Source organism: Lepidochelys olivacea (assembly GCF_965140295.1).
Source record: "Lepidochelys olivacea isolate rLepOli2 genome assembly, chromosome: 2".
In the NCBI taxonomy this organism is placed as follows: domain Eukaryota; kingdom Metazoa; phylum Chordata; order Testudines; family Cheloniidae; genus Lepidochelys; species Lepidochelys olivacea.
Window position 1 is genome coordinate 222,545,443 of NC_140412.1, and position 24,214 is coordinate 222,569,656.

Consider the following 24,214-nt stretch of genomic DNA (forward strand, 5'->3'; position numbering starts at 1 on the left):
AATGACCTAGGTGGAAGGAGAGATTATTTTCTGGAATCCTTTCCCAACTTCTTATGTCCAATTTATTTTCCTTCCAATGGATCCTGAGTTTTCACTATGATCTGGATATCATTTTAAATTTATTCCTTATTGGCTTAGCAAGCTGAACTGCGTGCAAGTTGGTAAATAAAGCAGCTCTTTAAAAGTGATTAAAAAACCCCAACTTTTTACACAATCAAGAAAAATCTCCTGTCAGCGAAAACTACTACTGTTGCTCCTAGGGAATAACACCACGTCTGCTTTTTATACTAACACTTTAAGAAGACCCTATAATTTGTGAAACCAGTAATACAATTAAATGCTGGCAACCTGAAAACCTAAGCAATAGCACAACATCATCACTGTGCAGAACCTGTCAAATATATTAACTTAATGATAGGGTAACTGAGCCCTACTGAATTGTAGTGGCTTTAGTAGATTAGAAATTTTGCTTTATTACTTTCTTCTGAAAGACCTTTGCTGTATCCAAAGAAGAGAGATGAGAGAGGACATACACTGCCCTGAATCACATCTGTTTACCAAAATAAACATTCTCCTAGTCCTTATATTACTAAAACAGATTGGGATCTGCCCTCTTCCTTTTCTTCTTGACTCACATCTAGCTCCAGTGACACAGACCCTCATAAAGGAGTGTGACATCCTAATACTCAGTTTAACTAGTCAAATTGTGCTGTTCCACTCTACTAGATAAGGAACTGATTAAAAATAAAGCATTGTAAACGGGTCAGCAATGTGTCCGTACACGGACACAGGTGTCCGTGGTAAAAATTCTGAGGTTCGTGGTAATTTTTCAAAAAAACTGAATGACTGAATGACATAAACCCCTCCAATGTCCGTCACTAAGTACGGTAATTTTGTCAAATGTCAGTCGGATAACATGGTCGTGCTGACCCCTGATAGCAAATAAAAGCTGAGTCACCAAGACTGCAAGCTACAGTGGTTTCATGCAAAGTGCATGAAAAGAACACAGCACAGGAGCTTGGTGGATGAGAAGACTACAGACACTGGGAAAGGGAGAGATCATCAAAGAAAATCTTACTTATTATAATGATTAGGCGCTAAGAACATCTGCCATCATTTAACACCCCTTTCTGACATAACTGGTGATCAGAAAAATTAAAAATAAAAGCTACAAAAGAGTTATTACAAAAGCATCTGAAAACTTGTCTTCTTTTAGCTACACTCTATAACTCCTCAGGCAGCTGAATGCTCTAGATGGGCATCTGTCCCACCCAGGCCATCACAGCAGCAAGAGACCTCAGTGTATGATCTTAAGACATGAAGCAATGCAAAGTGTAGTTAACCTGAGGGTGGAGGCACTGTATTCAAAAGCAAAACAATATTAGGAGGAAAATGGAATCGTATCAGCTACTAACTGAATCCATTTGAGACAAACTGATGGTGAAACTCACAATCCGGGGCGGGCTGGGGGGGGAGGAAGGGAGTGGGGGGACGGGGACTTTAATGGTTCAAGGGACCAGGGCTGTGTGACAATTCAGAGGGGCACAGGGGAAAAAGTTTGGACCTGTTAGAAAACAATTCCCATGCTCTTACATGGGCCTAGATCTGAAGGAAGAGCCGATCTAAAGTGAAAACTACTACCACATTCCATAAAACACAATCTGGAGGTCACAGTAACTGCTCTGCCAATACTACAATGGGCAGAAAAGTATACAAACAATCAGACAATAAGGTGCTATTGTAACTAAAAGATACAAATAGGGTTGCCAACTTTCTACCTGCACAAAACCGAACTCCCTTGCCCCCACCCCCAGCGGCTCTAGCTGGGGGTGCGGGCTCTGTGCTGGGGCTGGGGATGAGGTGTTTGGAGTGCAGGAAGGTGCTCTGGGCTGGGATCAAGGGTTTGAAGGGTGGGAGGGGGAGATCAGGGCTGGGGCATGGGGTTGAGGCACAGGAGGGCATGGGAGGGGGTCAGGGCAGCGCTTACCTCAAGCAGCTCCTGGAAGCAGCAGCATGTTCCCCCTCTGGCTCCTATGTGGAGGTGCGGCCAGGCGGCTCTGCACGCTGCCCCGTCTGCAGGCGCCACCCCTGCAGCTTCCATTGACCGTGGTTCCTGGCTAGTGGGAGCTGCAGAGCTGGCGCTTGTGGCAGGGGCAGCATGTGGAGCCCCTGGCTATCCCTACCCTATAGAAGCCAAAGGGGGGACACGCCACTGCTTCCAGGAGCTGCATGAAGCCAGGGCAGGCAGAAAGCCTGCTTTATCCCCACTGCGCCGCCGACCAGACTTTTAATGTCCCAGTCAGTAGTGCTGACCGGAGCCACCAGGGTCCTTTTTTGACCAGGCATTCTGGTTGAAAACCAGACACCTGACAACCCTAGATGCAAACAGCTGTGGTTCCCTCCGCCTCCAAATTGAAGTCCAGTAACTCAGAGAGGAACCACACAGCATCGAAAGAGAACATGTGATGCAGTTGCAAAAAAAAAGGTTAATATTCTGGAGTATTATGTAAGACACTGAAGGTAATTGTCCAACTCTATTTGCCACTGGTGAGGCCTCAACTGGAGTAGTGTGTCCTGTTTTGAGTGCCACACTTTAGGAAAGATGTGGACAAACTGGAGAGAATCCAGAGGAGAGTAATAAAAGGTTTAGAAAACCTGACCTCTGAGGAAAGATTTAAAAAAATGGGTATGTTTAGTTTTTAGAACAGGAGACTTAAGGGAGACCCAATAATAGTCTTTAGTTAAAGAGGATGGTGATTAGTTGTTCTCTATGTCCACTGAAGGTAGGACAAAAAGTAATCATCTTAATTTGTAGCAATTAAGATTTTGGTTAGCTGTTAGCAAAAACTTTCCAACTCTAAGGATATTTAAGAACGGGGATAGATTATTGAGGGAGATAGCAGAATCCCCATCATTGGGAGATTTTTAAAAATAGGTTAGATAAACACCTATCAGAAATGGTGCAGGTATATTTGGTCCTTCCTCAGTGCAGCGAGATGGACTAGAATGATGACCCCTCAAGATCAATTCCAGCCCTACATTTCTATGGTTCTAGGTAGGGCTGTCAAGCGATTAAAAAAATTAATTACAATTAATCGCACTGTTAAACAATAATAGAATACCACTTATTCAAACATTTTGGATGTTTTCTACATTTTAAAATATATTGATTTCAATTACAATACAGAATACAAAGTGTACAGTGCTCACTTTATATTTATTTTTTATTACAAGTATTTGCACTATAAAAAACAAAAGAAATAGTATTTTTCAATTCACGTAATACAAGTACTGAAGTGCAACCTCTTTATCATGAAAGTTGAGCTTACAAATGTAGAATTATATAAAAAAAAACTGCATTCAAAAATAAAACAATGTAAAATTTTAGACCCTGCAAGTCCACTCAGTCCTACTTCTTGTTCAGCCAATCGCTCAGACAAACAAGTTTATTTACATTTGCAGAAGATAATGCTGCTTGCTTCTTATTTACAACGTCACCTGAAAATGAGAACAGGCGTTCTCATGGCACTGTTGTAGCCGGCGTCACAAGATATTTATGATATTTAGCCAGATGCACTAAAGATTCATATGTCCTTTCATGCTTCAACCACCATTCCAGAGGACATGTGCCTATGCTGATGACAGGTTGTGCTTGATAACAATCCAAAGCAGTGAGGACCGACACATGTTCATTTTCATTATCTGAGTCAGATGCCACCAGCAGAAGGTTGATTTTCTTTTTTGGTGGTTTGGGTGATGTAGTTTCTGCATCGGAATGTTGCTCTTTTAAGACTTCTGAAAGCATGCTCCACACCTCGACCCTCTCAAATTTTGGAAGGCACCTCAGATTCTTAAAGCTGGGGTCGAGTGCTGTAGCTATCTTTAGAAATCTCACATTGGTACCTTCTTTGTGTTTTGTCAAATCTGCAGTGCAAGTGTTCTTAAATGAACAACATGTGCTGGGTCATCATCTGAGACTGATATTATATGAAATATATGGCAGAATGTGGGTAAAGCAGAGCGGGAGACATACAATTCTCCCCCAAGAGTTCAGTCACAAATTTAATTTAATGCATTATTTTCTTAATGAGCATCATCAGCATGGAAGCATGTCCTCTGGAATGGTGGCCGAAGCATGAAGGGGCAAACAAATGTTTAACATGTCTGACAAGTAAATACCTTGCAATGCCAGCTACAAAAGTGCCATGCAGATGCCTGTTCTCACTTTCTGGTGACTTTGTAAATAAGAAGAGGACAGCATTATCTCCTGTAAATGTAAACAAACTCGTTTGTCTTAGCGATTGGCTGAACAAGAAGTAGAACTGCGTGGACTTGTAGGCTCTGAAGTTTTACATTGTTTTGTTTTTAAGTGCAGTTATGTAATAAAAAAATCTACATTTGTACATTGCACTTTCACAACAAAGAGATTGCATTATGGTACTTGTATGAGGTGAACTGAAAAATGCTATTTCTTTTGTTTATCATTTTTAGAGTGCAAATATTTGTAATAAAAAATAATATACACTTTATTTTAAATACAACACAGAATACAATAATATATGAAAATGTAGAAAAACATCCAAAATATTTAATAAATTTCAATTGGTATTGTATTGTTTAACAGTGTGATTAAAACTGCGATTAATCGCAATTAATTTTTTTAATCACGATTAATTTTTTTCAATTAATTGCTTGAGTTAACTGCGATTAATCGACAGCCCCAGTTCTAGGATTACCACTGCAATTCCGTACCCAAAAATGTTCCATGTACTATACTCTGCAATTCACTTCTTGAGAAAATTTAAGAACAAAAAAACTGCAACCAAAGGGCACATGAGCCAATCCAGCTTTTATAACGGACTAAAATGCACAAAAAATTACAATAGTATTGAAACATAAGGACAGCTAGTTGATAAAATTCCTCACCATAAGCAAATCTTTTCTAAGAACCCAGCTCTTCTTTATACTGCACTGAATAAGACCTGATCCTGCAGACTTTTATATTTATGCAAGCAAATTTTAAACACCAGAGTAGTCTAATTGACCTCATGGGGTTCAGATTTGTTTCAAGATATATAAAAAATCCTGCTTCCTTTGGCATAGCACTGGAGATTTGCTTAAGTAGGAATTGCTGTTAAAAAATCCAGTGCAATGCCTTCATCCACTTGGACACCATACTAGGAGGAGCAGTGGTTGTGGCCACAGAAAACACTACTGACCTACAGATTACACTGTGGGAAATAATTCACCCAGATTTCAGTGCTATTATGGAATACCAGATTAAAGCAGGAAGTAGCCATTCATAGATGGTGACTGAGATAGCTACAGCACTACAAAGGTGGCCATAACCTCAGTATTTCCTGATACTATTGTCTTCATTCTGACCAAAGGAGTTACGAGGCACGCAGCAGTGTGGGCAGCAAAATATGTGAGGAGTAAAGAGCTAGAACAGACTATAGGAGAAGTGGTAGCAGGAAGAAAGATAGCAGTTTATCTTTGTATATCCAAGGCAGCTGAGCCTTTCACCATTTACTGAGGAGTAGAGAATGTGGCACCAACCTTGCAGGTGGGAAACCCCAAACACAGTCCAAAGAGATTTCAGTGCTCATGCACACGTGCCCAGGCAAGGAACATGATCACAAATAACCCCCCAGAGAGGTGAATTTGCAAATGGATGTTAGCTGACAATATGCAGGCACTGTAGATCTTTGGAAAAAGTGGATCACTTATGATCTGTCTGGGCATCTCATGTCAGCAGCCATTGGGGCCCCTGGGCATGCAATAAACCAACGGGAACACACTCTCTTCCTGCTAGTAGTACAGACCTCCCAAGTAAAGTCCATGGGAATTTATCATTGACTATCCATGCCACAATAGGTCCACGCTGTCAGGTACAAAGCCACCCAAGTGTGCCCACTCATCACAGATAATTTTCAGTATTCATTGTTACACGAGAGCTGGTATGAAAATGCTCTGTCCCTACCTATGACAAGTATTAGGACTTTCTCAGAGTCAGTGGTTGGTCAACATGTTCCTTCAAAGGCCAAGATTCATGCATATTCCGCTCTGATTGCTCGCATCCCATATGTGTGAGAAGGTATGGGAGTAGGGAGTATCCAGCATCACCTCTAGGGATCAGGAGCACATGATCACTATCGAAGGGGCTCGGTGCTGACTTTACCCCCTGTAGAGGGCGAGGTTGTTGTTGCTCACCACATTAACTGCACTCAGGCTCCTGCCACAACCCCTGACTCATCCCATGTTCCATGACATTCACCAAAAAGCTAGTCAGCAAAAATCAGATTCTAACTGTGAGTGCATGATACTAGCTGGACATTAACAATTACTCCTGTTTTGGCAGGATGCATCTCCTCAGTTGCACTCCCAGGTTGCCAAATGTCACTTTCCCCCAATGGACCACGTCTCTCTCTCTCTCTCTCACACACACACACACACACACATACACACACACCCTTGTCATCAACCCACATGGTCACACCCATTATGTTGAAGGCATAACCAAAAACATACACCATTCTGAGGAAGCTCATTATAGGCTCCTTCAAGTCTGACATGTAGAGAGTCCTGGTTTGATCCTCCATAGACAGAACAACTCCCCGGTTATGACACACGGTTCATCCCACGCTATCTGCCAGTTCATGCTGTGATACAATTTTTAGCTCCTCTGTGCTGCCTCAAGGAGTGCAGGGGGTGGAACAGGCACAGAAGTACATTTGATTGATCCAAAGCAATTTGGGAAATAGGCATGCGGATAAAAACCTGCTTTGACTGTAATTCACGCCCTGTAGATGGCCAGGCAATTAATGAAGCCCTCTGCATGCATTAGCAGAGCTCTAATGAATTAGTTTGATGGAGCCTGATATTGAGGACCAACATATTCCCAGTCCAGTTTCTTGCCCAGCACAAAGAGAAATGCTATCACTTTCAGAAAGCAAGGTATAGTATTCCTCTGTCTGTCTAGATTTACTCTCCGACATGAATGCCAATACATCACAAAAAATCTAATTTGGATCTTCTATCTAGCTGAAAGCCCTCAAAAGACTCCATGTCAGTCATTTCTAGCACCATTATCTACCATCAGCTCAGACTCACTGCCTCCTGTCATATTCTGCAAGGCAAGTCAGGCTGCTTCAAAGCCGTACTTTCATCACCAGTGAAAATGCCTTGGCAAATTTCAACATGACCCTGAAGATCACACAGCAAAAAATCATAAAAACTGGCTGAACAGATAGTTATGGTTCCATAGTTCCACACCAATCTGTAGCCCTTCCCTAAAATACCCTCCTAATAAGCCTAATGACACCATAGCATTTTTTAGCCATTATCTTAGTCCAAGGATAACGGTGCTTGCAGGATAACGCTACAAGGCTGAATAAAATGTGTTCCAGATAGGCCAGCTGCCACATCAGACTAATTCACTCACTACATTAGAGCATCGGGTCCCTCCTGCCAATGTACCCTTTAGTGTTACTACTCACGATTGGACTACACAGGTGAAAGGGACACATGGAGAAAAGGGACACAATGACAAAATGCAAATGGAAGTCCATTAATCTGTGAGTGTAAAGCAATACTTGCTGGAATGCTACTTATCTAAGGCAAGCCAGCAGACAATACGGCCAGTTACTCACCAATTACCTGACTAGTATGCACGTATGTCCAGAACTCGTCACTGACATACTTTGGAGTACGCAGGAGATTTTTAACATCTAGTGTGTTAATGTTATTAGGTCACAGCTCTTAACAGAGATCTGTGTGAGAGCTGCAAGCTAGCAAAGATGCCCAGCTGTCCTAGCTCTTTGGGATTCATAGATTATAAAGCCAGAAGGAACCTTTAAGGTGATCTAGTCTTCCCTCCTGAAGAACACAGGCCGCAAGACTTTTTTGAACTAAATCCTGTTTGAACTAGAGCATATCTTCTAGAAAAAACATGTAATCTTGATTTAAAAAATTCCAGTGATACAAACTCCACCACAACCCTTGGTAAACTGTTCCAATGTTAATTACCCTCATTGTTAAAAATGTTCACCTTATTTATGGTCTGAATTTGTCTTGCCATTAGATCTAATTTTATCTACATCTACAAGATTGAAGAGCCCTTTAATCAAATTTATTTTCCCTGTTGTAAGCATTATAGAGTGGGATTAAGTTACTCCTACCCTTCCTTTTGTTAAACTAAACAGATTGAACTCCTTCAGTCTATCTCTATAAGGCGTGTTTTCCAATCCTTTAATCAGGCTCATGGCTCTTCTCTGAACCCTCTCCAATTTATCAACATACTTCTTGAATTATGGACACCAGACCTGGACACAATAGTAGTCAAGTGCCTTGACAAGATAATCTGTCTCAAATGTTCTCAGTGAGTATTAATATGTTTTACAAGTACCTGATTGAATAGTCTCACTAAAGTATCAAGAGGAAGGTAGTCATATATTTAGCACTGCAATCTCAAATTGGAACATAGCCCACCTCCTGAAGCAAAATCCATACCTTGGGACTCTGCTTTGATGGAAAATTCCAATTTGAGATTGCAGTAATAAATATGCACCCCTCAATATTACTGCATCACCCAGAAGAAATATCCCACCTCCTGATGCAAAATCCATGCCTTGGGACTCTGCTTTGATGGCAAGTTCTTCCTTTGGCAAGTGCTTCAGCATTTAGTGGTCAGAATACCTGCAAGATTGCTGCTTGTCTGTACTTGCTTGTTATTCCTGCAGTCATGGACAGTGGGTATCGTAGGCTGGGGGAGGCCGTGCGTGGCCCTGCCCACACCCCACCCCCAGGTCCCCTCCTGCAGTTCTCGGTGCTCTGACCTGGCCCAGGTTGGCTGGGGCTGGTCAGCCTGCCTCCCGCAGGGACTTGGCATAGTTGGGGCTGGGACCGTGCTGCCCGCCCGGCGCTCAGACCGTGCCACACGGCACTCCAGGGCTGGAAGCACTGGAGCTGTAATGCCCGGCGCACTGGAGCTGGCCTCCTGGAGTACTGGGGCTGAGGGCACTCCGGCTGTGCTGCCCGGCCGCCCGGCACTGGGCTGGTGGCTGCTGTAGGCTCCTGCGGGGGAGGGAGGGCAGACTGGGAGGAGCAGGGCCTCGGGCACAAGGGGAGGTGCCAGGGGCTAGGCTTCCCCAACAGCCAGGTCACTGGCCACCCATGCTTGCAGTAGTGTTAGCAACATCATCAAAAACGACTAGTTGTAATAGAACACCCATTTGTGGTTGAGGCTTTAGCAGTGCAGGAACTGCCCCCTCACTCGTCTAAATTATCCAGTCTGCAATTTACCCATTGTTGTCCAGCTTTCCAAGGAACTGGGGGCGGGGGTGGTTCTTGCGAGACAGCACTAAATACCATATTGCTTCTGAGACAGATGGCAATATGGGTAAAAGTGCATCACCACCATGGAGAGTAAAATAAAAGGAGGAAGAGTAGTGCCTGATGTTTAGAACCGCTCAGTGAGCAGAGACTAGCTGCCATGAAAAATCATCAGCAGATCCCAGATTCAGCAGGACGCTATAGAGATCATCATATCAGAAATGGACAATGCACATAAAACACAACTGCCATTTCTGGCACAGAACTCAAACCCTCTAGTAATCAGACATGATGGCAGACCCATCGGCAGACCACAAACCCAGGGCTGGGGTTTAACAGAGAATACATGGTATACTCGCAGCAATCCAGAAAATGCCTTCAAATGTATAGCCTAATTTTGAGACACTCCAATAGGTTGAAAGCATTGAGGAAGTATGGGCGAAAGACAGCAGTGCTCCATGACGGTGTAGCCTTGACACTAACACAATCTGTTTACCAGCACTCCCAGCTATCTTAGAGACCTCACTGACTTCCCGAGAAAACTACAATCCTTTGGTGATCTTCCAGAAAACACCATCCTAGCCCCTATGGCTGTAGAAGCTCTTTACACTAACATCCCACACAAAGATGGACTACAAGCCGTCAGGAACAGTATTCCCGATGTCACGGCAAACCTGAACTTTGTGACTTTGTCCTCACCCACAACTATTTCAGATTTGGGGACAATTTATACCTTCAAGTCAGCAGGACTGTTATGGGTACCCACATGGCCCCACAGTATGCCAACATTTTTATGGCTGACTTAGAACAACGCTTCCTCAGCTCTCATCCCCTAATGCTCCTATTCTACTTGTGCGACATTGATGACATCTTCATCATCTGGACCCATGGGAAGGAGGCCCTTGAGGAATTCCACCAGGATTTCAACAATTTCCACCCCACCATGAACCTCAGCCTGGACCAGGCCACACAAGAGATCCACTTCCTAGACACTACAGTGCTAATAAGCGATGGTCACGTAAACAGCACCCTATACCCGGAAACCTACTGACCACTACACTTACTACATACCTACTTACCTACATCCAAACCACATCACATGATCCATTGTCTACAGCCAAGCTCTAAGATACAACTGCATTTGCTCCAATCCCTCAGTCAGAGACAAACACCTACAGGATCTCTATCAAGCATTCTGAAAACTACAGTACCCACCTGCTGAAGTTAAGAAACAGATTGACAGAGCCAGAAGGGTACCCAGAAGTCAGGTACTACAGGACAGGCCCAACAAAGAAAGTAACAGAATGCAACTAGCCGTCACCTACAGCCCCCAACTAAAACCTCTCCAGCGCATCATCAAGGATCTACAACCTATCCTGAAGGGCGATCCCGCATTCTCACAGATCTTGGGAGACAGGCCAGTCCTTGCTTACAGACAGCCCCACAACCTGAAGCAAATACTCTCCAGCAACCACACACCACACAACAAAAACACTAACCCAGGAACCAAACCCTGCAACAAACTGTGGTGCCAACTCTGTCCGCATACCTATTCAAGGGACACCACCATAGGACCTAACCACATCAGCCACACCATCCGGGGCTCATTCACCTGCACATCTACCAATGTGATAAATGCATGCCATCATGTGCCAGCAATGCCCCTCTGCCATGTACATTGGCCAAACCGGACAGTCTCTACATAAAAGAATAAATGGACACAAATCTGACATCAGGAATTAAAACATTCAAAAATTAGTCGAAGAACACTTCAATCTCCCTGGTCACTCAATAACAGACTTAAAAAGGCAATTCTTAACAAAAAAAACTTCAAAAACAGACTCCAACGTGAAACTGCAGAACTGGAATTAATTTGCAAACTGGACACCATCAAATTAGGTCTGAATAAAGACTGGGAGTGGATGGATCATTACAAAACCTAATTTTACCATACTAATTTCCCCCTACTGTTACTCACACCTTCTTTCTTGTCAACCATTTGAAATGGGCCACCCTCATTACCACTACAAAAGTGATTTTTCCTCCCTTGGTATTCTACTGTTAATTGAATTGCCTCGTTAGACTGACCCCCCACTTGGTAAGGCAACTCCCATCTTTTCATTTACTATGTATATATATACCTGCTACTGTATTTTCCACTCCATGCATCTGATGAAGTGTGTTCTAGCCCACAAAAGCTTATGCCCAAATAAATTTGTTAGTCTCTAAGGTACCACAAGGACTCCTCGTTGTTTTTGCTGATACAGACTAACATGGCTACCACTCTGAAATCTGTTTTGACTGTCAACAACAGATGAAACTATTGTTGACAATGATGCGAGTGCTTGTGTAAGCCATATTGTGACAGACAGCTCCCTCCACATGCAAAGGTGTAATCAATGGATTAAGCATGCCGACACCAGCACATGAAACACTGTCAGCATCAATGTACAATATATTGATGTAGCAAGCCTGTATCTATTATAAATTAAAGCTCATAGTAGGGTGTCACACGCCAAGGTGTAGACAGTGCAATCTAGTGTATAGAGCAGGAGTCTAGCCTAGTAGGGCTTGTCCACACTAAAATGTTACAGTGGCACCGGCACAGCAGCGCTGCTGCAGCACTTCAGTGTAGACACTACCTATGCCAAGGGTAGATATTCACCCACTGGTGCAGGCAACCCACCTCCCCAGGTCAGCAGAAGAATCTTTCCATCGACCTAGCACTGTCTACACTGGTCGTTAGGTCAGTATGGCTAAATCTCTCAGGGGGGTGGATTTTTTCACACCCCTGAGAGATGTAGCTATACTGATGTAAAATCCTAGTGTAGACCAGGTCTTCATGTCTTCAGGTTTTCATGTGGGTTTACTGGGCCCGGCCAGGCTCATGGGATTGCTGGGCAAACAAGCCTAGAAGCAGTGGCGTTTCTGACATAGGGGAACCACTTACATTGGGGATTTCAACCAGAAATCATCTGTCAAAATAGTGGTGTGGGGTTCAAGAAGTATTGCCACACCCCTCTCCTCCTGCTCAGTTGTACACAGTGATCAGGTGTACTGAGATCTCCCCTGCCGCACACCACATAGTGGAGGAGTGCAGATATTCATGCTGGAATCCACTGGCTCCTGGACACCATTAAGGGTGAAATTACAGCTCGCTAACTATACTTGTGGCTGAATCAATGGCACAAGTGTGGGTCATCCCATAAGCAAGTACATGATTATTTTTTAATGGGATGAATTCAGAACTGCTTCAACATTTTCCTCTAGCATCTGCATACTCTGAATCAAGTGGTCGCGGGGTTGATGGAAAGATCATATTGCCCTTGTTGGCTGAGCTCAAATGATCCAGAGGAAGTTTTGTGACATTACATATTGAATCCCAAGCTAGCATTGCCACAGGGGCATTTTGTAGGGAACACTGTCATTGTGAATAGCAGCCTGTATGCTTCTTGCACATATTTGCCGTTTCCTCTCATATCCAAGGGGTTTTGACAGATTAGGGTCGGCTGTCTATGAATTTGGCATTACATTCTTTTCCAGTTTTTGAACTGCCTTATTCATACTAACGGGCTGCTACTTAATTAACTCCACTGCTTTTAAATTGCACGCCGCATTTCTGGAATGGGGGGAAGGCGATGGGTGCATTTCCTCAGTGTCTGTGTAGCCCAAATACCACAGTGGCACTGCAAAGAGAGCTCATTAGGTTAAGTAAGGAAACTATACATTTTCAGCATCAAGAATATGATCTTTCTGCGTACAAGGTGCGTTTAGCATGAGTACTAGCTGTGTCATGCCAGCAGAAATGTTGCTTATTTATGGATAATGGCTTATTTAACTTCCTTTTATATCATTTCTTGCAATGATAATATAGCAATTGTAGTGCAGGCCAAGGGAAGGAAAAATGAGTTCTCCATTGTCTTGGAACCTGGTAAATGAAGCCACCTGAAGCCCAGGGTCAATAGTGTCTAGGAATGTACAGGTATGGCTGGGTATGGTCACCCTGACGGGCAATTCCAAACTATAGAGTGGTCAGTGTAGCTTCGCAGGCTGTTTCCCGGGAGTTCATGGAGGTTTGGATAACACACCCTCCTGTGGATGCCTGGAACAGTCACAGAGTGCTTCACCTCTCCTCAGTGCAGTCACTAGAAGATTCATTATTCACCTGTGCTTTCTGTCCCTGAAATATGGCACAGAAATTTGTATCTCTTGTGGTTTCAAGCCAGGACCACGGCTGTCTCCATTATACTCAGGATGCCCTGGGAAACACCATGGTGCTGTCATATCATTTCCCAATATCAGTGATACATTCAAGATGCAACAAGGGCATTTCCGGGTGGCCTTGGGGCCCGTCTCTTATTGACATAGCCATATCCCCTTTTACATTGATGAAGCACTTTCCTCCCATTCCACACACACAGCTATTTGATAGCCACAGTTTTGCAGAGAGGAACATTAATAAAGCACTCTTATGTGTTCCCAGGTGTTTCTAAGTAAGTTATTCCCCATCCCTCTCTTACATACACACTTTTACTACTGTGCATTGTGCTGGACAGCAGAACAAAAACTTAAGATAGACAGGTGCTATATGTGGAATGATGTGGCCAATAGGGGGAATACCTATATCAGTGTTTCCCGCCGTTTGTGCAGGGAAAGCCCCTGCCGGGCCAGGCCGGTTTGTTTACCAGCCGCATCTGCAGTTTTTGCTGATTGTGGCTCCCACTGGCCGCGGTTCGCTGCTTCAGGCCAATGGGAGCTGCTGGAAGCAGCGGCCAGTACGTCCCTTAGCCCGCGCCGCTTTCAACAGCTCCCATTGGCCTAGAGCAGCGAACCGTGGCCACTGGGAGCCGCGATCAGCCAAACCTGCGGATGCAGCAGGTAAACAAACCGGCCTGGCCCAGCAGGGGCTTTCCCTGCACAAGCGGTGGAACAAGTTTGGGAACCACTGACCTATATGAATAAGGATTGCTCACATGGGTAGGGGTTTGCAGGATTTTCTATGTTCTTGGTGCTCACCACGTTTCCATTCTGAGTGGGCAGATTAAATATACATATATATGATTTCTGCTTCTTGCATTAGTTTCTGATGTCTATAACTTAAGATCAGACTGCTGCATACCTTTACTCCATACCTGACACCAGCCTTATTGAATGGTAACACATGGTGGAGAATGCAGAAACAAATGGATATATTGGACCTACAATGTTGTTGTTTAAATAACTTTTAAAAAGTGGGGGGTGAAAAAAATACTTTCATTCAACATTTTCTAGAAGGTCTGTCTTACCTTCCTATTGGTCCCAGATCTCCTGAATCCTGGCTGCCAGCTTCACTGGGGGTGCTCACTGATTTCGAAGAGGGAGACATAGGGGTTGGGACTAAATAATGAAAATAACAGGTATCCCATGTTAAAACATGCAGCGACTGCACTGATGAAGAGCAGTGTCAGACAAACCAAAACCAATCAACCAAATGATAGTGGATAAATGATTAGGAGAGTTTGAAATGGTGAAAGCAAATAAGGAAAGGAAAGGAAAAGAAAAGGAAAAGAGTCAAGTGAATTTTTAAATATTTTTGGAAATTTTAAAATTGTAATGAATTTAGACAGGTCTGAAAGCCAATTGTGATTCTATACATTATGGTCATAGGGATACTGTGGAAGTAAAGCAACACTGCTGTTTCTTTTGCTAATTTTACATTTGAATTGTAGAAGATTTTTAAAAATCAAACCTTTTTGTTTATTTGTTAGAAATCTAAGTGAACTCTTCTGCTAAAATCAGATGGCACGAGGCAATAAAGCAATTACATTTTAATTTAAATTAAAATCTATTGAATGTGACCTGCAGTTTCTTTGTATAAATCAGATCCAAAGTAAAAACAGAATGGGGAAATCCAACCAGGTAAAAAAGCCTCTTCCAAAAGCAATGAGAATGTATATGAATGTATTGTTGGGTTGGGTTTTTAGGTAATTTCAGTTGCAGAGTGTTACTGTTTCTGTTTGGGGGCCTGATCCCAGCGTCCACTGAAGTCAGTGAAAGACTTTCATGGACTTCACTGGGCATTTGATCAGACCCTTAGGTATTTTCCTTTACTTTCAGGGACTGGTATATTTCATGTATATATATGCAAAGACAGGTTTTTCTTACTAAGTAGGAAAGGAACAAATTCATAAGCGTTAAAGCTCTTAATTGTAGAAACAATAAACACAAAAAGTAAAAAAAAAATCTTTTTTTAATAAGAAAGAAAGAAAGAAAGAAAGAAAGAAAGAAAGAAAGAAAGAAAGAAAGAAAGAAAGAAAGAAAGAAAGAAAGAAAGAAAGAAAGAAAGAAAGAAAGAAATGTCTCCACTCCAGATTTAATGCAAATATCCTTGAAAGCAGCCACATGGAAGAAAACACAGAAGGACTTTAATGCACAGTAAATATTTCCATTTGGTTTAAATCATGTGCATTTTCCTTTTACATTTAACAGAGTAAGACTTTTAACTATTTTGTTATACCCTGTAATATATAATGACAGACCTGTCAAGAGACTTGGATTTTCCATTTGGTCAAATATTTCACACATATTCTCACTAAGGATTGGCAGAGAAATGACTACAGTATGAAAAATGAATTCATTTTCATGACAGCCCCTTGGCAGGTACAGGCAGGCAGTGGTTTTGCATCTTTCGGTATGTTGACACTATGGAGCTAGGGGTGTGGTTCCCAGCTCACACAGACATACTTGGGCTAGCTCTCATTGAGCTAGCATGCTAAAAATAGTACTGTAGCCAGGACAGCACAGGCAGCAGGAGCGATGGCAGAGATTAGCCACCTCGAGTAGGTACCCAGGGGGTTCAGGCAGTTTTGTACGTGTCATGGCTAGCCCCATGTCGCTGCTCTCCACTGCCCGTACTACCCCACCTACATTTCTGTTTCTAGCACTCTAGATTGATGAGAGCTAGTGTATGTCTGCACAAGCTGGGGATCACATCTCTAGCTCCAACTGTAGCTGTAACCTTAGTTTCAGGAAACCCCAGAGGGAGCTGGATATTGTATGCATATCCAAAGGCCAAGGATTATAATTGTTAATGTCTTTTGATTGAGACAAGGTGGGTGAGGTAATATCTTTTATTGGACCGACTTCGGTTGGTGGACAGGACAAGCTTTCAAGCTGCACAGAGATCTTCTTCAGTCTGGGGAAGGAAATGAGGCTGTTCAAGTTAAATACAAGGTGGGACAGATTGTTAAGCACAAGGGGTTCAATGTGTTGTAGGAGACCATTCTCATCTGTTGTAGGACAATAGAAGGTTACCAGGCAGCATGGTGTGTTACAACTTGTAATGGTCCATAAAACCAGTGGCTTTGTTAAGTCTGTGGTTTTTAGTGTCCAGCAGAGTTATGACTTTAAGCTCCCTGTCTGGTCTTTTGAAGGTGTTGTGCAGATTTCCTTTGAGGGTGAGGGCTAAGAGGTCAGATATGGAGTGATCAGTTTGTGAAAAGTGTTCACCCAGAGATGTTAGGGTGTTTTTTTCTTTTATCATTTTTTTTGTGTGAGTTCATTTGAGAGCATAGTGATTGTCTGGTTTCACCCACATTGTTGTTGTTGGGGCATTTGATGCACTGGATGAGGTACACCGTATGTTGTGATAGGCATGTGTAGGACCCGTGGATTCTGAAAGGTGTACTGTGGGGATAGTGATCATAGTAGCAGAAGAGATATGTCTGCAGGTTTTGCATCTGTTGTTCTGGCAGGATCTGGTGCCACTTTGAGTTGGTGCCTCCTGGTCTGTGGTGTCTCCTGGTTTGTGGTGTCTTCTGATGATGAGCTTAGCAAGATTGGGGAGTGCTGAAGGCCAGAACAGGGGGTCAGGAAAGATTTTTTTCAGGGTGTGGTCCCCATCAAGTATGAGTTGTAATTGTTTGATATCCCATAGGGTTCCAGTGTGGGGTCGTAGGCACTGATGAGCTGGAGCCAGTTCGCACCAGTTCGCTAGAACCGGTTGTTAAATTTAGAAGCCCTTTTAGAACCGGTTGTTCCGCGAGGGACAACCGGTTCTAAAAGGGCTTCTAAATTTAACTGGCCAAAAGTGGCGCCTTAGGCGCCAACTCCACGGGTGCTCCAGCCCTGGAGCACCCAAGGGGAAAATTTGGTGGGTGCAGAGCACCCACCGGCAGCTCCCCGACCCACCCCCAGCCCCAGCTCACCTCACCTCCGCTCCACCTCCTCCCCTCAACGCGCCGCCCTGCTCTGCTTCTCTGCCCCCACAGGCTTCCCGCAAAACAGCTGTTCATGCGGGAAGCCGAGGCAGGCTGAGAAGCAGGCGGCGGCTTCCCACTCAGGCCCAGGGAGGTGGAGGTGAGCTGGGGCGGGGGGGCATGAGGAGGGCCACCGCCCCGCAGCAGGTAACCCCGGGGGGGCGCAGGGGAACCGCTCTCCGCCCCAGCTCACCTCCGCCACCCTCGGCTTGAGCGGGAAACCATGCCTGCTTCTCAGCCCTCCCCGGCTTCCCACCAAACAGCTGATTCGCGGGAAGCCGGGGGGGCGCGGAGAAGCAGAGCAGGGCGGTGCGTTCAGGGGAGGACGTGGAGGTGGAGAGGAGGTGAGCTGGGACTGGGCGCAGGGTGGGGAGCTGCCGATGGGTGCTCTGCACCCACTAAATTTTCCCCATGGGTGCTCCAGCCCTGGAGCACCCAAGGAGTCAGCACCTAAGGCGCCACTTTTGATGTGATCAGTGGGGGAGCGGCCGTTCTTCCTGCTCCCCCCCTAGCTACGCTCCCCCGCCCCTAGGAGCCAGAGGAACCTGCTGGATGCTTCCTGGGAGCTTCCCCAGGTAAGCACCGCCGGGACTCCCCACCTCGCCCCCCGGCAGGTGCTTCTGGCTCTTAGGGGTGGGGTGGGCACCCACTACGGTAGCCCACGAGACCTTCCTGCCCAGTTCTGGGGGCAGTCAGGGGACAGGGGAGGGGGGTGGATGGGGCAGGGGTCCTCAGGGGGGTGTCAAGGAACGCGGGGGGGTTGGATGGGGCAGGAGTCCCAGGGGGCAGGAGTGGGCAATGACCCCTCCTGGGGTGAGGACGGAACCTGTGGTTAAGATTTTGGCAGCTCATCACTGTTGTAGGTGACATCTATAGGTGTAAGGTCGGTGGTGGTGGTGGGGGAGGGGGTTTCCCCTGTGGTGAAGCAGGTTCTCCCAGGATATTTCAGTGGCCCAATACATTATGTGACCTACTTCTCTGGTGGAATGTCCTTGTTTGCTGAAGGCAGTTTTGAGTGTCTTAAGGTCTATCCCAGACTTTCTCTCTGGAGCATATTCTGTGGTATCTGAGTGACTGGCAGTAGATAACAAATTTCTTGGTGTGTCTGGGGTTGTTACTGGATCTGTGGAAGTGAGCGTGATGATCTGTGGGTTTATTGTATAATAGGTGTCTGTTAGAGTCCATTGTTGAAGCTAATCATGGTGTCCAGGAAGCTGATGCTGGTGTGGGAGTGTCCTAGAAAGAGTTTAATGGATGGGTGGTGATAGTTGAAGTTGGTGGAAATCTATGAGGGAGTTTAGGTCATTTGTCCAGAGGATGAAAATATCATTGATGTATCTCAGTCATATAACTGGTTTCATGGTGTATTCTTCCAGAAATTTTTCATTGAGGGGGCTTGTGAAGAGATTTTGATTGCCAATTTATTTTGGGGGAAAGGAAATGCTATTAACAAGAATTAATTAATTAATAAATGCTAATTAACAAGAATTAATAATTTTATATGTTAAATTAAGGTTCTCTGGATAGTGTCATAGTGCAAATTATTAATTCAGAATAGGAAGTTGAACTACTCTGCAATGGTTTTATGTGTGTTTGGTTGTTGGGTTTAGTGTGCGGTTGCTGGGTGGTGCTAGTGGCCTGTGATATACAGGGGGTGAGAGTAGATGATCTGGTGGTCCCTTCTGGCCTTAAACTCTATGACTCTACGCGCAATAGACAGGACATAATAATTTTGGGGCTCCTTGGTAGATAAATATTTATATTTTGTGATTTTTCTCTATTAAAATTACTGTTAATTTGATCTTATAATATCTCTATATAGTGTACAGAATGCATTTTCTGATAAGTTAAAATAACCTAACAATTAATTGTCAGACAATTCTTTCAGGATCTGATACCTCATTGCTGGAATTACAGCATCATAATTTATTAAAATAGGGACACAAATCTAAGTTTTAGTTGCTTTCATTTAGGAACTGAGGCCACAGGTCAGAAGAGCCCCCCTATTCAGGACAGCACATAAGAATGTGCTTAAGTGCTTTCCTGAATCAGGGCCTGAATGCTTTGTTGAGCTTTTGGGTGTTCCTGAATATTGCAGGCAGCAGTATAAGGGGTGGAATCCTAGCCCCATTGAAATAAATGGGAAAACTCCTTCTCCTTAATTTCAATGGGGACATGATTTCATCCAGGATATTTAAGACACTTTTGAATGAGAGGGAGAGAGAAACAAATGAAAAACAGGCAAAATAATTTCTCACATTTGAGCTCACACATTGAGCAACACACAGAATAAAACACTGCATGCAAGACATGGTAACATAAATAGATTTGATAATGAAACCTATATTATAAAATCATCTCATGTGTATTTAAGGTGAGGAATCTAGGGTTTAAGAACTAAACAACCAAAACCAGTAAAGCAATCAAAGCAACAAATAAACTATATAAAACAATCTAAAATAATGATTTGACCATAAGTCTGTTAATATTTGGATATTTTCCTTTTTAATTCTCTTCCGTTTTGCTTGTTTAAAATTATTTCACATAATAAGAAGATATTTCTTCCACAGATATTTTCCTTCTTTGAGTGTAAAAATGATAAAACTGTATTTATGTCCAATAATTGGTACTAATGAAATATAATATTAATATCATTGGGTGGAAAGATAGGAGAGAATATAAACAGAGAAGCAACCAAAGAAATCAAACATGGTTTAGAATTGTGTTTAAGAGGAGTCCTCTCAGAAATAAAGCTGATGGTCTGCAATGGCAAGTGCTGGAAATGCTATGAACTGGCATATATGAGAGATATGATATGAACGGTTTCCAAGCAGAAGAGTTCACTTCACTGATACAGCCAAATAACACAAAAGCAAAGCATGCTTTTAATAAAAAGAATGCATTAATTGTGTAATAGCCACATGTTTACAACGTGCTCATCTAAGTACCTAGAGGTGGTTCTGGGGATATACCAATGCTCTGTAATAAAGCCTCTGTCTCCCTTCTTTTGCGATCTAGATCCGAATCTTCCTGAACTGGCTCTTTCTTTTGCTGCTGATCAGCCTGAATTAAAGATAATAAACAATTAGCTTGAATGACATACAAAGAGGCTTCTTGATTAAGTGGGAGGAGAACATATATGCACCATGGTTCCTGGGCTATTATGGAGTACTGTGACAGCCATGAAGATACACTTGGGCAGCTCATTTATACTGGATTTATAGCAGGAGGACTTTGCCAGTGTTTGAGATTGGATTGAGCCAAAAGGATGTTGCAGGAACCAGTACAAATTTATGTGGAATATTTCTTAAACTATGATTCAAATCTTTTCCCTATTACTTGTCAGATGCCATTGTACTGAAGAATGTTGGGAGGTTAAGAGAGACCTTTGACCTTGATTCTGCATAAGAAGGCTGACAGGTTACAAGTAGAGACAGTCAAACTGAATTAGCCCTGGTCTACACTACAGAATGACTTCAGTATAACTATGTTGCTCAGGAATGTGAATAATCCACACCCCTGAGCAACATAGTTACACCAACCTAAGCGCTGGTGTGGACAGTGCTACGTCAGCAGGAGAGCTTCTCCCACCAACATAGCTACTGCCTCCCATAGAGGTGGAGTTTATTAAGCCAACAAGAGAGCTCTCTCCTGTCGGCTTAAAGCATCTTCACCAGAAGTACTAGAGCAGCACAGCTTCATCAGTGTAGCTGCGCTGATGCAAGTTTCTACTATAGACAAGTCCTTAGCTAAAATATGTACTGACCCGGACACACTTGAAAGTAATAAATAAATACGGCGGTGATTCTGTTCCTACTGAATTCAATGGGAAAACTTCCACTGACGGCAATGCTCCAGGAATAGGGCCCACGTGAGGCTAAATGTTCTCCTTCCATGGGGAAAAAACAATAGAAAGGGGAACAAGTGTTCATAACTCTTCAAGATCTGAGATAGAGTCCATGGAATGCCCCCCTACAAACACACACACACAAGCCTCACTAGGGCAGGGAGGGAAAGAGCGGGAGAGAGGCAAGAGGTGTGGCTTTGAAACCTCCTGGTTCCTGATGTCTGCAAGAAGACATACAATCCATTGGCTTCGCTTCCTTCTTTCCCCATGTCTCTCTTAACTGGCTGTTAATTAATACACTGTATTTAAAACATTTTATGAAGTGGAGTAATGTGGCTCTTCTTCCTTTCCTCTCCCAAACTGACTTTATGGACTATTTATTTGTACTAAACTGTATAAAATGAAAAAATATTAAGAGAGACAACATGAATTGGAACTTTGATTTCTTGTATCGCATCAGATTCCATAGTAATTCTACGAAACACATGAACGATATTAAGGTGTCAGTTTAAAAGGAAACCAGTTAAAAGTAAGGGATAACAGGTGCTTTAAACTACAGTAAGTCTTGACATTTAAAGGAAAAGAAACATAATCACGTAATGCTTCTTTGACTTTGCATGAAAATGAATATCCTTTCCCTGTCAATTCTCACCTCTATTTCACTAAGTGACTGAATAAAAAGAAGTACAAAACCCTTAATGAAAAACCTAATGCATATTGTCAAGGACAAATAAACTAATATGTCAATCAAACTTGAATAGAGCTGAAAGACGCACTGATGCCAGGAGGCTAAAATGCAGTTGCAGTTATGTTTACTTTAGTGGAGAATCATCACTGTAAATCTGTTACCTTAGCCAGCAATCAAGCCAGTCTTAAGAGTAAAAAAACAAAACAAAAAAAAACCCCAAACCACTTATTTAGGTTGTAATGGGTCAAAAAAAATATGAACCCCTCTCTCCCCGCTAAAGGAATTCCCAGAAGAAAGCATTGGGGCAAATCTTATTCTTTCCTACATACACATGCACATCATATTGTCCGAACTGTTCTCTGTTGACAACCTGTGTATTCTGAAGGTGATTTTTATTTCAAACTTTTGTGGCTGAACGTAAACATTTCTATTTTAGGCTTAAAGCTGCTGTGATTATGAGGATCACTTCCTACATGACACCTGCCCTATGTAAACCATATTTGGAAGCTAAACCTTGGACCTTTCTGTAGGCTTCTGACATCTTAATGAGTTTGTGCATATTTACCTCTTTCTTTTTCCTTTCTTCTTCCTTCCGTTTCTTCTCCTCTCTTATTTGTGCTAAGCGCTGTTTTTTGCGCTCGAGCTCAGCTTTTAAGTCACTTTTGTCTGACATTTTGACTCTGTTGAAAAATAAAATAAAGTTATGGAAACTGAGAAAAATGGTCAGAATTAAACATTTTTTCTGTTTACTGAAAAATGTTATTTGATTGCATCAAAAATGATATTTGATATTATTGTAAATGTATAGTTATATAAGCATTGATCCTTAGTACTACGGTGTAATATGGAAAAGAATCTTTGTTAGACAACTTCCCATTTTAAGAGACCACCTCAAAATATCCCTGTGACAGGGTGTACCTACCCCACCCTGGCCTCGCAAGGGTTAATTGTGCATTGCAGGCTGAGGAAGCCACGCCCCTTCACCTCTGCTGGGCATGCTCAGCCTGGAGGCAAGATATAAAAGGAAGCAGCTCAGCTCAGTGTGGGCAGGCTGCTGAAGAGAGAGGACACAGACTGCAGGCTCTCTCAAAGGAGCTGCTACAGGCCCAGAGCCAAGACACGCAAAGCACCAGACAGATTCCAGGTTGCCTGATGAACCCAGAGAGGAGGCCATGCCGTCAGGAGCTACGCTGCCTGAGGACCCCAGAGACCTCATGGACCATCACTGGCAAAGGCAGGGAAGGAAGCAGCCCAAGGGACTTAGACTTTGCTCTGGTGGGTGAACCAGGGAACCAGTCAGTGTGTTTCGGGAGGATACTCGATGGTGAGTAACCCCACCACTGCCAGGGCCCTGGGCTGGGGCTTGGAGGAGCAGGGAGGGCCCAAGTCCCCCTACCCTGGGTGCCACACACCCGTGAGTGGTGCCCCACTTTCCCAATGGGCCAATAGGCCACACAATCCCACAGAGGTGTGTGACTTTATTGACTCCGGCCATTAGGCCACACTGCCCAGAGCGAAAGGGCTGCTCTATTGACTCTGGCCACTAGGCTGTACTACGTTTTATAGTAAGGGTCATCAGCATAGGCCCTAACCGGCTGCGGTACAGCGTCTTCCCTTTCTTTTGACCACACATGACCCGACACCCCATGATGGGGTATACTTACCCTGTGACACTGCGTTGCGTGACCCACAAACGTTGCGTAAAACTAACTTTAGAACGATGTACTAATGACCTTTATTAGAAGGTCACCTTTGTGAAGCAACTGCTTTTGTCAGTCCTTTAAATGGATGCTTTAAGGCCTGAAAAACTCCCACTGTTTTCAATAAACTTTGGATTAGACACCAGGAGCTCAATCATCTTCGCACTGACACCTGTTGTAAACTTCATACTTTGGTGCGAGATCAGGCTCTAAAGAATAATGTTGGCCTTATTACTTCTGTGTCCATTTTTATATCCTGAGGGCTAAATTGTCGTGTCCCCCATCCCACCCTGTGCCAAGTAGCCAGAATGGGCACCAAGGATTTGCCGGGGGTGGAGGGGAAAGTGAATCTGCTCCTGAGTGAAGTAATTGCCCTTCTCGCAGGATGAAATTCTCTCCCCCTTCTAAG

General features: G+C 43.6%; 1 protein-coding gene across 5 annotated transcripts in view; it reads right to left on the minus strand.

Moving 5' to 3' along the window:
- The window catches only part of DYNC1I1 (dynein cytoplasmic 1 intermediate chain 1), a 265,017-nt gene that overhangs the window by 221,406 nt on the left and 19,397 nt on the right, over positions 1-24,214 (minus strand). For 3 of the 5 annotated variants that reach the window (XM_084620560.1, XM_084620556.1, XM_084620558.1), the window contains exons 2-4: positions 22,671-22,785; positions 20,519-20,633; positions 14,619-14,709 (exon numbers count right to left, since the gene is read on the minus strand). In XM_084620560.1, coding sequence (XP_084476686.1) covers positions 14,619-14,709; positions 20,519-20,633; positions 22,671-22,778 — 314 coding nt within the window. In that variant the 5' untranslated portion in view covers positions 22,779-22,785. The remainder of the gene's footprint in view (positions 1-14,618; positions 14,710-20,518; positions 20,634-22,670; positions 22,786-24,214) is intronic. The other 2 variants (XM_084620559.1, XM_084620557.1) reach the window with 1 other exon arrangement.